Source organism: Primulina huaijiensis, chromosome 6, assembly GCF_012295235.1.
Source record: "Primulina huaijiensis isolate GDHJ02 chromosome 6, ASM1229523v2, whole genome shotgun sequence".
Classification (NCBI taxonomy): domain Eukaryota; kingdom Viridiplantae; phylum Streptophyta; class Magnoliopsida; order Lamiales; family Gesneriaceae; genus Primulina; species Primulina huaijiensis.
In genome coordinates, this window is record NC_133311.1 from 133,382 (window position 1) to 149,102 (window position 15,721).

Consider the following 15,721-nt stretch of genomic DNA (forward strand, 5'->3'; position numbering starts at 1 on the left):
TACATACTTTTCAAGTAAGTCAAACAACTCGATACCTGTATGAGAAAAGCCGGAGGCATCCACAGATTGCAAAAATACTGTCCTCTTGGACCGTTCACCAAAAAATTAATCTAAGTTATATTTTTTCCATCACTCCATCCATCAGCCATTAATGAGCATCCATATTTTTTATAGTCTGCCTTGTTCTCTTTAAATTTTTTCGTACTTTGTATTTTTTTTATTTAAATAAGTTACCCCGACTTCATGATAATTTGGGGGCTTCCAATCATAAGTATAGTAAGATGTAGCTTTACAAAATTACTTAAAGCTATCATACTTTACAGCGTTGAACGAAGTACCTGCATCGTACATCAATTTGACAAAATATTTCGCCATAAAGTCTCTCACATTTTTCTGACTTTCATCATATTTCTTTGAATCTTTTGCTCTTTTTTTTCCTTGATTCACAACTTCACCCATATTATTGACAAAGATATAATGAAGGACCAACAGTCTTTGTCTTTTGACTTGAGAAAACGGTGGGGATGGCGGCAAAACTCGCTGTTGAACTTAACATTGGTTGTTTCCCTTTTCGAGGGATTGGAAACACATCATCATCTTCCAAAATTTCCGATTGTTCAGCAAATTAATCAAAATTAGGATTCATTTCCATTTGCTGTTTGATTTTTTTTGGACATGTAAACTTGAATTTTATTTCTAACATGCTCAAGACATTTTGGACATGCTTTGGCATTACGATGGCTTGCCGCAATATGTTGCTTGAGACGAAAAATTCCTCCCTTGAGAATTTTGCCACAAAAACCACATTGCACGGAATTAGATTCTTTTGGATTGATTAGTTTTCCATAGTTCCAACCAGGATTTTTTTGATTCTATAAATTTTAGAAGTTGGCGTTAATCTGGAGAAAAAATTGCAACATATTATATATATACAATAATTTAAATTAATAAACCCTGTAGACACAAAACAAAAACATTACATAATTTAAATTTAAAACTGAAGTAAAACAAGTGTAAAATTTGCAACCATGAACTATGAATATGCATGATTCCATATGTTTGACATAAATTAATATGCTGAAAGTAAACCTATTTAAGACATAAATTTGGTAAAAAATGATGTTGGCAGTGGGCAGGAGGCCATTTTATAGTTCATACAGAATCATACAATATATACTTAAATTTGGTCAAAAATGATGTTGGCAGTGGGCAGGAGGCTATTTTATAGTTCATACAGAATCATACAATATATACTTTATTAGTCATTTCACTAATTTTAAAATTAAATTTATATCTAAATAAGATTTCAGAAATTATTACTGTTTAATAACTTCTAAATTTCAGTATCTTAAATAGTATCCATGTGTATTTTTTATGCATATAAATATCTTACCTGATTTTGGAGCCTTTAGTTTTCACAGCAGAACTCTCTTCTTCGTTCTGCTGCTGCGCACTCTTTTCTTCTATTCTTCTGCGCGCTCCCTTCTTTTGATTTGCGTTGGGGACTTGGGTTGTTAGGGTTTGGGCCTTAGTTTTATTTTAACCAAGTAATTGAAAAAACAAAGCTGTTTTTAAATTTTAAAAAAAATAACTTAGGCGCGCAAAAAAAGCGAGCGCTTGAGTGACCTTCTGGGCTTGCCTTAGTGAATCGCTGCGCTTGGGATGGCCCCGGGCGTAGGTTTCTCTCCTTGTGGCGCCTTTGACAACTATGACTGCTCTTGATTGTAATTCTCCTATAATCGAACATAGTGATCATGATGGTTAGCCTATAGCACTGAGAAATGGCACTGGATCTTGTACACTTCACCCTCTATGTAGTTTTGTTTCCCTTGACCATTTATACCTGCATATCAAATTTTTGTTTCCGGATTAGATAAGGTTCAGATTGCATCAACCATAGGAGTTGCTCTCAAAGATTAGATAATTTTCAGATTCCATCAACCATGGGAGTTCCTCTGAATGATCCAAACTGGAAAGTTTCTGCCTTTGATGAAATAAAGGCTCTTGAGAAAAACGATACTTGGGTCATTACCGATCTTCCACCTGGAAAGCGTATTGTATGATGCAAGTGGGTCTTCTCTATTAAACACACAGCTAATGGAAGCATAGAAAGGTTCAAAGCTCGATTGGTAGCAAAGGAATACACACAATCATATGGCATGGTTTATCGAGAAATCTTTGCTCATGTGGCCAGACTGAAAACCATTCGACTCCTCCTGTCAATAGCTGCAAACTTGGATTGGCCCTTGCATCAGTTAGATGTCAAAAATGTTTTCCTTAATGGATCCGGGACTCCTCAAATATTTCTCGGGTTTGGAAATAGCTAGATCATCTTTGGGGATTTCAATTTCTCGAAGAAAATATGTGTTGGATCTTTTGAAAGAAACGAGAATGTTGGGGTGCAAACCAGTAGATATACCAATGGATGCTAATGTTAAACTTGGAGTGAATAATGACGGCCCCTTAGTGGACAAAGGAAGGTATTAAAGGCTTGTTGGCAAACTAGTTTACCTCCAACATACTCGCCCTGATATTGGATTTACTTTTAGTGTCATCAGTTAATTTATGAAAAACCCCCAATAGATTGCATAGAAGCATTGTATCGAGTTTTGAGATATCTCAAAAGAAATGCTGGTAAATGATTATGCTTTAAAAAATCCTCAAATAGAGATATCAATGTGTATAGTGATGCTGATTTGGTTGGTTTCCATGCCGATAGACTCTCTACATCAGCTTATTGCACTTGTGTGGGAAATTTGGTGACTTGGAAAGTAAGAAAAAGTCTGTGGTAGCACGCAACAGTACTGAGCCGAATATCGAGCAGTGGTCCACGGTATATGTGAAGGAATGTGGCTGAAAAGTCTACTTAATGAACTGAATCTTGAAGAGCTCTGGAGGTACTAAACGACAATCAAGCATCTATACGTATAGCCAAGAATCCGGTCCACCATGATAGGACAAAACACATTGAAGTGGATAGACATTTTATAAGTGAAAAGATTGAGGAAAAGATCTTTAACCTCAACTTTATTCCTACACACGTGCAAGTAGCTGACATATTGACTAAAGGTCTTCATCGACCTGTGTTTTAAGATTTGAGTTCCAAGTTGGGCATGATCAACATATATGACCTAGATTGAGGGAGAGTGTTGATTGACCATTATCTACTTAGTTGTTAGGATAAATCAGTTTGTATTTTAAATTTCTTATTAGATTATGATCGCTAGATTAGATTCTAGATTTGGCAGACTATCGACTGCTCACTAGATTAGATTCTTTTGGCAGGCTATCGACCATTAATTTAATTTATTTGCAAAATAGATGTCCTATAAAAGTAGTTTGGGACATGACTCTATTGTAAGCTTGGACTGAAAATAGCCTTTGGTAAATCACTTGAAGGTGTTTGGGAGTATGTGCTATGCTCTTGTTCCAAAAGAAGAGGAAGCTTGATGAAACAAGTGTGAAGCGTATTGATGCCACCAACAGAGTATTGGGGAAGCTTCAGTGTGTTAAACTCTTGGTTTCCCCCCTCTGGATTCCCTTCTTTTTTTTCACCCCCTTGCCTCTCAAATAATTCTCGTCCCTCCCCTCCATAATAAAATAAACAACTCTCATGGATTTACTTGCTCATTTATGTAATGGGTGGTAAGGCTCACCACACTTGAAATAAAGTCCCTTATCTTTCCGGTTGAGGAACTCTATGAGAATCAATTCTATCACTCAACTCCTCTAACTTGTCCACCTCATTTACATACTTTTCTCTTGCATCAACAATGACAGTGTATTTACGGGAAATTGTGGTTGTAATGTTTTTTTTTACAATTTTTGATTCATGATAGGTTGAACTTTTCCCGTTAATCCATAACCTTCTCTGCTTCGGAGGAAGATATTGGGTTGGGTTTGAAACAGGCCCTTTCTTTGTTTTGGGCCTGGCTAGCCTTACCACTAAAATATCCTCCTCGAATATCTGCCTTCTGGCCCATCGTGGACAATGACCCATTATGTTTCTGTTTAACTTTTCTTCAATGCCTCTAGTTAATTCCGTAGTGTGCATGACAGTTTGGGGTACATGAATTCTGATCCGCCAACGCAACTCTTCTCGCAACCCACTTAAAAAATAACCTTGACTTTGCCCCTCTGGAATATCCCCAATCTAAGCTACAAGAACCTCAATTTGCTCAAGTGAATATTTTAATTAGTTGTTCTCCTTTTTAAGCGAGAGAAATAGTTCAGATGGATTTGCGGCTCTTTGTTTGTTGTACCACTTAATCAATTCATCATGAACCTTTCCCAAGTCATATTGGGAATTTCAGCCAGCATCAATGTAAAACCCATTGTTAATCCTTCCACACAGATGTGAGCTTGTTTAAGCTGGTTGTTGGGAGACGTTCCATGGATTTCAAAATAGTGTTCAGCCTTTTCCGGCCAACTTAGGGGATCTGAACAATCAAACCTGGTAATTCACTCCTCCTTAGTGCCTGTGTTAAATCTCTTCAATCTTTTCTTCCTGGTTCAGTCTCGTTGGTTCTGATTGATTCTCTAAAAGATTTTGTTGTGGGTGTTGTGGGTTGTCTGAAGCCAAATACCTTTCCATCATCACTGCATTTCCCCTCACCGTTATTCTACCTATGCTTTTGATATTATATTAGAAGACCTACAACGGTTTTTATGAAAGTCGCCACCTCTCCTTGAACCTTCGACATATATTCCACTGATTCTGTGAGAGTTTCCATGTCTCTTTTTACTCTAGACTTCTTGTCCTGTGAACTAATCACCGCCTTTTCCATTGCTTCCATCTTAGTTTTTATCAGGTTTTGGCCATTTCTTCTGCGTCGTGTCAATGGGGCAGGTCAACCACTTGAATGGTCCTCGATTAATATGACTGAAAAGAACAGAATAACAAAGCAAGGGAAACAAATAGTTTTGACTGACATTGTATATGTATTGAAATGGAAATTGATGACCCGGAGTCTTCCTCTGTACAAGCAATCACTCCCTAGCCAAAGCTAATAAAACCTCACACATAACATAATGAACATCCACTAACTATGTCTCACTCTACACATTTATTTCCCTTCTTGACCTCGGCCTTTCCTGTTCTTTCTAGTATAACAATATTTGATTATGGGCCTTTCTTCTTTGGTTGGACCCAGCTTTCATAAATCCATAACAATAGGTTCCACCACAAAAATAAGAAAAATTAGAATAAAAAAATTGAGGAGAATGACAAATAGAGAAATGTAACTCGGCATAAAATTTTATCTAAGGGATGGGGAACTCTGAAAAAAGGATTGGGAGTTTCAATAAAAGGGTTAAGAAGTGGGGAGTTGTGATGGACAACAAATTGTCTATTCGATGAATCACCTTCGAACATTCTAGTCACTTTCTTTTTTCCTTCTATGTGATTTCCTTTATTTAAAACCTCACCTACATTCTACTTACTTCCAAATCATGCTATAGATTTCCTGAAATTGTGATCTACATACCTTTAATTATTATTTTTGCCTCCAGATCATCTCCCATGATGCTTCTTCCTTCATTCTTGCCTCTGCTGATTTGGGTATCTAATAGATTTGATAACTTTAACAAAACATGAAGGTAAATATNGCATAAGCAACACCACTGCGGGCTCAAAAAACAATTCTTCCACCTTCTTTGCACGGAGTCGCACGTAGGAAGTTTTCCCAAGGCCACGATCCACGAGAAAATTTTTATCTTTTGTGGGACTTGTATTTTCCAGATATTATTAAAACAAGTGAAAGAATGTGAATTGGGCAAACTGAAGAAAGAGTTGTAAAAGGAACTAACAGAAAACAACCCTGAAGGATCTCCCAACCAGACTCTGTAATCCTCAATTCCCATCTGCAATCTTACGCTCTGTAAAACACCCATCAAAATGATAAATTCCCCAAACTCACTCTCCGTAAGGTCTCTTCTAAACCTGACATCCCAAATGATAGCCTCACTACCCCCAGTATTGACATCAGCTAAGAAATGACTGATAGGTTTATTGACAGAAACCGAAATACGGAATAAAGAAGGAAATCTAATTCTAAACGAGACATCTCCCTCCCAAATATCCTCCCAAAAACGAATTAGATTACCCTGCTTAGGCACCCCCCCTAACAAGTTGATGGAAAGCCTGGTAAGACCGAAAGATGAACTTCCAAGGACTTCTGAATGTCATTGTCTCCGCCAACCCCAAATCCCATCCATTTTCCTGTATCCCGTAAATGCTCTTGATAATTTTCTTCCACATCGACCCCCTTTCCACTGACCCTCTCCACCACCATTTTCCAAGCAATGCCTTATTTCTGAGACATATATCCCCCAACCCTAGACCGCCTTTATCTTTAGGTTTACACACTTGCTTCCAACCGACCACGTGACAATGTTTTTCCCCGTCATCTGCATCCCAAAAAAAGTCCTCATCATTTGCTCCATCATTGTAGCCACCTTTACTGGAACTTTGAAAAGTGACATGTANGACTGAAATGCTAGATTGGGGGTTTGGATTTGTGGTTAGATTCGACGTACGTACTGTAACAAAATATGAAGGCAAACATGAAGAAAGAATACATTTTAGTGTATCTTATTCATTAGTCATACACACATATATATAGACTTTTAGTCCTATGTTAGGAAAATAGACTAATTAAATCCCTACAATCAAGGTAAATTATATCTTACATATTTCTTCTTTCTATATACAATCTATAACATTTCCCCTCAAAGTGGAGCATAGATATGGAATCAGCTTGTTACAAAGATAATCGACTCGAACTGCATTTAAAGCTTTTGTGAAGATATCTCTCAGCTGGTCTACCGAATTCACGTATCCTTAATGATCTAACCTAGCTGAATCTTTTCACGTACAAAATGACAATCGATTTCAATATGCTTTGTACGGGATTGGAAGCGATAGTAGAGCTGCTTGGTTATCACACCACAATTTGGCTAGTATTGAGAGTTTAATACCTACTTTAGTTAGAAGTTGATATATCCACATTATCTCACACAGATTTTGCTATAGCTCTATATTGTGTCTTTGTTGGGGGAGATCTGGTTCAAGGAAAAGTAAGAAGCTAAATGTGGTCTCACGATCGAGGGTAAAATCATTACAACCAACAAAAATTTGCTCACTACAGATTGTTTGTAGAACACATAATGATTGGACTTACTTTTCTTCATTCCAAACTGCTCAATCGCCTCATTAAATTTGCCAAGACCAGGCCCGAGGGCTTTGTTTCAAACCATATAAGGCTTTTCGAAGGCAACACACTTTCCCATGCTCCCCTTGAGCAACAAAGCCGGGTGGTTGCTCCATATAGACTTTCTCATGCTCCCGTTGAGCAACACATGCACACGATCTAATGAGGATAGCCTATAAAATTCTAGACAATGTTTCTTCGACACTAGGTGAGAAGGATGACCCAACTGAGAACGAGCTTCACATGGGGTGGTTATTCTAGAACCGACGATGGACTTTGGTATTTGTATATCAAGAATGTAGAGGCCCCCAGACTCATGTCCTTTACCAATAATCTTCTTCGTCGTTAGATCCTGAAATAAACAGTAGTTTGAAAAGAACAAGACACGACAGTTAAGAGCACGGGTGAGTTTGAGTACAGAAATTAAAGTAAAGACGGTATGCTGAAGACAGAGTATAAGGGAATTGACGGAGTGAGAGTAATTGTGCCAGACCCTAGAACAGCGGAGGTTGACCCATATGCTAAAATAACTTTAGAAGTAGAGGTATGTGGCTGAAAGGTTGAGGACAAATTTGAATTACATGCCATATGATTTGTGGCACGAGTCAATAACCCACCCGGTGGATGAGAAACAAGACATGTATTTGGTTTACTTGATTTAGCGATGGCAGTAACTAGTGGAGATTTTAATGATTCTTTAGTGAATTTGGTATATTCATAAGCGGAAATCGTTACAGACTGCTCAAAACCCAATTGCGAGGTATGCTGACTATTTTTTTCCTACAATTTCCTGCAATCACATTCCATATGGCCCGACTTATGACAATAATGGCAAACAATACCTCTGTATTCTTGTCGTCGAGTGTCAAGATTGTCATAGTTGCTTGTCCCTACTCCTTTACCACCATTTTTGTGTTGCTGTTTTCCAGATTCAGATATGTTATTTCGACCAACAAGAGCATTATTATATCCAACATGTGAAGAATTCTCTTTACACAACACCTTACTAGATGTCTCTTGCAGATATGAAATCTCATAACTAGAGACAATATGAGATATAGCAGTTTCAAACTCATGAGGAAGCCCAGTTAAAAAATTCAGTTTGGCCATTTTCTCTCGTTGAGCTTGTTGAACTTTCACAACAGGGCTGAGAATGGTAATAACATGTTAAGTTCTTCATAAGTCCTTTTAAACTTCATAAAATTGGTTATAAAAGACCTATCTTGTTTTTCTGCAGGATAAAAGGCTTTGCACACCTCATAAATGCGAGAAATATTTCTGTTTCCAGAATACAAGAAATCTGGATATTCCATTAGTTTTTTAATAAATTCACAGTGATTAATCAGACCAATTACCTCACAATCAATGGAATTTAGTATTTGTAAAAATAACCGAGTGTCCTCTTTCAACCACGTCTATTTAGACTTATCTGTAGGTGGGTTGTTATCAAGGTTCTAAAATTCGCTAGGTGATAGTCGGACGTCAGACCAACGGCTAGGCGGGGATTAGACGCCGCTAGGCGGATTTCATGGTATCAACATAATGAGATGAAGTTTGGTTTGCTAAATATACTTTTCATTATTTTTAATTGGGCTTCAATTTAAATTAAAAGTCCAAAAAACATTAAAAAAAAGCCCAAAAATAGTATGATTATCTGTATCAATGCTCCGCTTATAAAGACGAACTGTCTTACTCCAATCAAGATAGTTAGAGCCATTTAGTTTATGTTCCGTGATTTTAGCGTACACAGGAACAACGTTAGACACCACTACAAATTTCATCTCAGCCATATCACCAAAGGGCAGTAAGAACAAAGGAAACAAAGGACTAAATTTGAAAAATCAAAAAATAAACTTTGAACCTGTTGTACAAAAAGTCACACACCTGAACAGATGCTCACTCAACAAGGTATACTGGAGTGGTATATGGAGCAGTGCGAGCGGAATAATGAAAGCCGAAGACAGGACGAGAAATGTACCTTGATGCGCCGGTGACGCAGCAATGGACCGGAATCTGGGCGATTGCAGATCGGCGAGCGGCGCTTCTTCCTATTACCGGTGGTGAAAACAAATTGTCACTAAAATATGTGACCCAAATTTCCGTACCCCTGCCACTATTTGTTTGTGCTCTCTAATACCATGTGACAAAATATGAAAGAAGAATACATTTCAGTGTATTTTATTCATTATTAATATGCACATATATAAAAAGACTTTTTGTCCTATTTAGGAAAATGGATTAATCAAATCCCTACAAACAATTCCTACAATCAAGGTAAATCATATTTACATATTTCCTATTTCTATATAGAATCTATAACAATAAATACTAGTGTGCATGTGCTCACATTGTGTTTCTACAATTGGTTTTTTGTGGATAATAATATTTGAAGTTAAAAGTTACTTTTTATACAAAATTATCAATAGTTAATGTGTTAGTGATTAACTGCAGTTTCTATAACAACTCTTATACCTTTTGTGAGGCTCGTGTATTATGTTTTATTGGGTCTAAAGACCGATGAAATTGAAATGGGCCTACTTGCCGATATATCCTTTAGGCTTAAAAAAAGTTGCAGGAAAAAATGATGGGGCGGTATGATAATTTCATTCAAGTTCATTCCAACATATCAAATTGTCTGTCTCCTACCCTCACCCTTAATGTAATAAAAATAATAATAATATGTTAATAACAAAGATGTGATGTAGATGCTTGGAAACCTTGTAATTGATGGTATTATGATTTTAAATCTTCTGTCATCCTTAAATTCTGTGCTAGGATAATATGCTCACATACAAAATGAAAGGCTGTCCATTAACCTCGAAAATATTGTGTGCTAGATCGATTTAAATTACAAATAAAATATTTGCAAATGCAATTTTATTTAAACATTCAATCATTTTAGTAAATGTTATGATTTTGTTGTTGCACCACCCTACTCATTTGTTTTTGGTTCCATCTCTATATAGGTGATGCAAATTACATGCGGTGGATGGAGGCGTCCTTATTCATATTTTCTTGGTGATGTGCCAGAGATGAAAAACTGTTTTTCTTTTGTTAAGGTTTGCTCTTTTGTGCCTTTTAACGCAAGTTATCTTGCTTTGAATCTCCTCTGTCTTTCTTCCTGGGGGATCATAGTTACTATGTGTCCATGCTTTCTTGTTATGTATCAAACAAGAGCTAACTTTCAGAAATCTAAAACTTAAGAAATAAGCTTTTTTTTGTTTTTTTTTCAGACTCGCCATTCTTTCGGAAAACTTTGTGCCATGTTTATGCTACGACATACATTGGGATTAAATTGGCGAAGAACTAGACAGGGAAAATTGATGCTGTGATGTTAAATGCAAACAAAACCACCTAGTTGATTCTTTTCTTGCTCAGAATATTGAACTTTTTTCCCATTATCAACTCATTTCTATACTGCATTATGATAATCCAGTGTTGAAGATTGTGTATTCTATGTTCAGTGATAGCGTTCTCTGCATGGTAACTTTATTTTTTATTAATACCACTAATCTCTCTATGACTTCTGACAGGATGATACTATTTATGTTCATAAACATTGGATTCCTGAAAATTGTAGAAAGATGTATCCTCGAAATCTGCATATCCAGTTTCATGGGAGGGAGATACATTCTTTGTGCTTTATCTCTTCCGTATCTAGTTGGATTGCAACAGGTTGTGAAGATGGAACTGTGCGCTTGACGAGGTATGCCAACTTTTTCTCCATACCAGAACAAAGATATCCAATGCCAAGTGGATAAATTGTCATTTGCAGCGAAGTCATCAATCAACTTTACCAAATTTTCAGTCTTTTGCAAGGTGATATTGTGATAAATGTTTCAGGTATGAACCAGATACAAGGACTTGGTCAGTTTCAAAGCTTCTCGGGGAACATGTTGGAGGATCAGCTGTACGATCCATAGCCTGCGTGTCAGAGTCATTTATGTTTATTCCAGATGGGGTTTGTGAAAACACTGAGGCCTTTGAGGACCAAGAGAATATTTTTATTTTAATTTCTGTTGGCGCAAAAAGGGTTATAACTGCTTGGAAACAAACAATTGGGATGAGCAAAATACCCTTTCACACTCAATGTAGTGAATCAAATAAAAAAGTTGGAAATAACTTCACTAGTCCATTTACCGCAGAAACCCCGTCTTTGTCCTTTCAGTGGCTTTCCACTGATATGCCACTCAAATTGTCTACTTATGGGAAGATACAAAACACAAAGAAAGTTCATGATACCGCTGAAAATCTTAGTTCGATGACGGTTGACATTATTTCTGGTGAATCACTTTCATCAAAATACAGGAAAACAGACTTAAACCTTGAAGATAATCATGAAAATGACTGGAGATACCTTGGTGCCTCCGCTTTTCTTGTTAAAGATGCTAGATCCAGGTCTGTTTAAAGTAACAAGAGTACATTTATTTCTGTTAATTTCTTTGGTCATTATCTATCTGGTGTATTATTTATAAGAATCATGATCTCTTCTTCTGCAGGATTTCTGTCTGTTTTGTTGTTGTTGCTTGCTCAGATGCCACAGTTACATTACGGGCTCTTGTGATGCCTATTCAACGTTGGTTCGTGTTGAATTCCCCCCAATTAGTTCCTGGACATTTCGATGGATTTTTTGTGTTTGTTCTTCTTAATTTTGTTTGTTTTGTTCTTTTTACTTTAAAATATATACATGTTTTTTCTGGAAAATGCTACTTCTGTCGATGAGTTATTGTTCAAATAATTAAATTTTTAGATTGGATTTTCCGCAACTTCCATTGGTGTCTCGGAATCGTTTGAAGTGGGAAATAATTAGGATTTTTCCCCCTAATTTTCTTTCGCTTCTATATATTTCACGGCAGGTTTGTTGTTGCCTTGTTGTCCCCTTTGCCGTCACCTGTGCTAGCTTTGCAGCATGTTGTCATTCCTAAGCTTGCACCATCTAAAGGTTAGTTAAAGTACTAATCTAGTAAAAACAGGTCCAAAATTTTAATCATATAGTTTGTGTTGGTCAAAGTTGCATTTAACCACTTCTTTACTTGCTCATAATAGCTCAACTTCAAATTCATAATATCTTGATCCTGGCATTATAGTGATGCTATGGTTTAGCTCACGCGTCTTACTGTCTCCTCTTTCAAAAAATTATTTATTTGACAGGTTTAAACAAATATGTGAACAAAAAATGGTTAGTCCAATTCGAGGACTAAAGTGTATAATCAAATCCTAATAGTTAATGTTATTCACAGAGCTTCTAAGTTGGTATTTTAGTTGAATGATATGCTTACGTTTTACATGTGTAGTGTTTTGGAAGATAAACATGGGATGAAATACTTTATTGATCTATGTTGAATGAATAGATTTACAGAATTTTTATAGAGTCTAGTTCTACCTGATTCCCCTAAACTAAGGAATATAATCATATATCAATCTAATCGAAAATAAAAAATTTGAAATTAAGATAAAAGACCATCTTAACTACCAATTATTTAAAATAATTATCTTAATAAACAACCTGCACTTAGTATTTCAATTTGTGTAGTTGGAAATTATGACAGATGATTCACCCAGATTTTTTCCCCTTGAAGTCCAATGAAGTTTTTCTTGATGCTTTTCAGTGTCCAATTTTTCAGGAAACATGCTGTTTGGAAGTCTTTACTTGGCAATCTGTGGATCCACTGATGGAAGCATTTCATTTTGGGATCTGACTGAATCTGTCGAAAACTTTATGCTACGGATATCAAGTCTTCAGACAGAAAGCTACATGGAATTACAGAAAAGGCCACGCACTGGTAGGGGAAGTCAAGGGGGTCGATGGTGGCGATCCATGTATACTCCAAATAATTTTAAGAAGATATCAGGTGAACCTAATGTTTTGACAAAACAAAGTAGCCCTGGTTTATTCTCTTTGCAACCCCAGGAACCTGAAATGCAAAGTCACGTGTGTGGAGCATCTGAAATCTGTCTTGCTGAACAAACAAAGCCTCTGGTATCTCCCCAAGTCAGAGAGCAGGCTTCAGAACAGAAAAAGAATGAATCAATCCCTGAAACAACAATATTGGCTGCTGCACATGTCTTAAATAATGTCCACCAGTCTGGGGTCAATTGCCTTCATGTCTCAGATGTTAAGCACCTCCAACTTTCTGACTCTAGGTTCTGTTTCTATGTTGTAAGTGGCGGTGATGATCAAGCAGTTAATTTTGTTAAATGTGACTTGGAAAGAAATTACAGTCAGAACTCTGAGAATATCGCCGCTAAATTAGATTGTGTTCTGCCGACTATCTTGAGCAATTACACTAACTGTTGTCGAATCCTAAACCATCAGATGAAGGTTTTCTGTCTGGATAAGATCATCTCTGCTCACAGCTCTGCAGTCAAAGGTACTTTTATCTGTATTCAACTACAAGTCTTTCAACTTTTCCCTTCTTCTCTTTATTTTTTTAGAGCAACTTAGTTGTTAAAGTCAAATTTTGAGGAGCTTGTTGTTTATCATGGCAATTTAATTTAACAAGATTAATTTATTAGGATTGGAAGTAGGTTTGTTGATAGTTGGCATATGAAAAAGGGTGTAAACAAACCAAATTGAGCCGAATATGAATAAAATTTTAAAGCTCAAATTAGATATATTTTAGTTAGAGTACGATTCAAACCTCGAATAGTTAAAAAAAATTGGCTCGAATAAGAGCTCGAATTCAGCTCAAAAGCTTCGAATATGTTCGCAAGATATTATTAAAAGGTTCAAAATATATTTATTTAATATATAATTATATTATGTTCTAAAAATATTAAAACTCACTAGCAGTTTTAAGTTCAGCTCGAATTTAATTATTTAAAATAAAAATCAAATATTTTTAAATAGACTTGAAAAACTTGCGAATTGGCTCGATACATTTACACCCAGCATATTGTACCCTTCATTTGCACAGCAGTCTTGTAACATTGTGCACAAACAAGTTCTATATTTCGTAAGGGAACAATGGTGGATCCTGAATCATTTATTTTTTTAATTTTTTTCCCCCTTACTCCCCCCTAAACCAAAGGTGTATGGACGGATGGGAGCTGGGTTTTTTCTACTAGTGTTGACCAGCGAGTCAGGTGCTGGAAGCTTGACCAAGGTAGACTCATCGAGTTCGCACATCTCATTATTAGTGTGCCTGAGCCAGAGGCAATGGATGTTAATACTTGTGGCAGGTGATTATTTTTATTGTTTGCTTTAGTTTTACCTTATGTTTCATACTTGTTTAGCTGATTTTTGACTTTTTTTTTTTTGCCACTGTGATTCTAGAAATCATTATCAGATTACAGTCGCTGGAAGAGGAATGCAGATGGTTGAATTCTATGCGGAGAATGAAGAATAGATAGTTTTGGTTTGGGGCAGGAGACGAGCCCTTTTTCCCAGCCATGATAAAGTTATACTTGTTTTATGTATGTTCAATTATTGGGTGTTTTAAAATCACCGCTTAGTCTGCATGCTACTCTTGAAGTCTTGTCAAGGAATGAATTGATTTCCTGTCTGCGATGGGAAAATATATTATAATAAACTGATTTATATCCTAAATTATAGCCTACATTTAAAAAAAATCTACTTCTGTACAAAACGAAAAAAAATGCATCGTAATAAATTTTAAGGAAAGAAAGATGTCTTAGATTTAGTGCATTTCTTGACAACGTGTTCCTTGACAATCCCTCGAGTTTTTGAATATAATGATGGTTTCTGACTTGCAGATTCCTGTCGAGAATTGTGAAGAACTCAAAGGCTTTGTAAAGTATTAGTTGGATGGTTTATCATGAATGCGTGGCCCAGCTTGATCAGTCCTTGTACCTGCTCTCTCGTAAAGTGATACTCAGTTCCTAGATGGTTTGTCTGGTTATGATGGGTTGGGATGGAACCAATATGTATTACTGCTTGATGGTCATGAAATAAGTTGGTTTTCAAGGAAACTAATTAATTTGGTAGGAAATGCAATCTATAACGAAATTTAGTCAGTGCTTCCAAATGCTTAAAAAAATGATTATGGGTTTTTAATTTACAAAATTTGTGTCCATAATCATTTTTTTTTCATTTACAAACACCACTTTAATCCAGTTTGAATCTCAAAAGGCATTTCATTGGTTGAAATTTTTTATATTATAAAACTTCCTTGTCCCGGTGTTTGGTTCACGTATAGATTTCAGTATGTTATTTAATTTTTTTGAGTTATATCAAATCTAATATTAATTTGTAACAGTTAAATCTTTTAAAATTGTTTGAAAAATTAATCATAATCTCAATCATAATAAATTAAACTACACAGCATAAATAGTATGACTTATCCATAAAGATTCTATCAGCCAAAGTAAAGGCAACCTTGGTTTGTTTGGGGACTTGTTTTGGAAGACTTGTATATTTATTTCTCTTTTTGAAGGTTAGGTTTTCATTCTTGGCTTGTTTTTTTCTTTCCCCATACATTTTAGACTAAAACTCTTGTTATTTCTCTAAATATTTCTCCCCAAAAGAATTCTTATATTCCGAAGATCCA

The 15,721-nt window shown here is 36.1% G+C and overlaps 1 protein-coding gene across 6 annotated transcripts in view; it reads left to right on the forward strand.

Annotated features, from left to right (window-relative positions):
• LOC140978933 (uncharacterized) overlaps positions 1-15,305 on the forward strand; it is a 52,268-nt gene extending 36,963 nt beyond the window's left edge. For 2 of the 6 annotated variants that reach the window (XM_073444166.1, XM_073444170.1), the window contains 9 exons: positions 10,178-10,270; positions 10,745-10,917; positions 11,055-11,609; positions 11,711-11,791; positions 12,068-12,153; positions 12,821-13,582; positions 14,243-14,393; positions 14,488-14,627; positions 14,928-15,305. In XM_073444166.1, the coding sequence (XP_073300267.1) occupies positions 10,178-10,270; positions 10,745-10,917; positions 11,055-11,609; positions 11,711-11,791; positions 12,068-12,153; positions 12,821-13,582; positions 14,243-14,393; positions 14,488-14,560 (1,974 nt within the window). In that variant the 3' untranslated portion in view covers positions 14,561-14,627; positions 14,928-15,305. Of the gene's footprint in view, positions 1-10,177; positions 10,271-10,744; positions 10,918-11,054; positions 11,610-11,710; positions 11,792-12,067; positions 12,154-12,820; positions 13,583-14,242; positions 14,394-14,487; positions 14,875-14,927 lie in introns of those variants that run through there. The other 4 variants (XM_073444168.1, XM_073444169.1, XM_073444172.1 and 1 more) reach the window with 4 other exon arrangements.
• Positions 15,306-15,721: the final 416 nt, after the last annotated feature.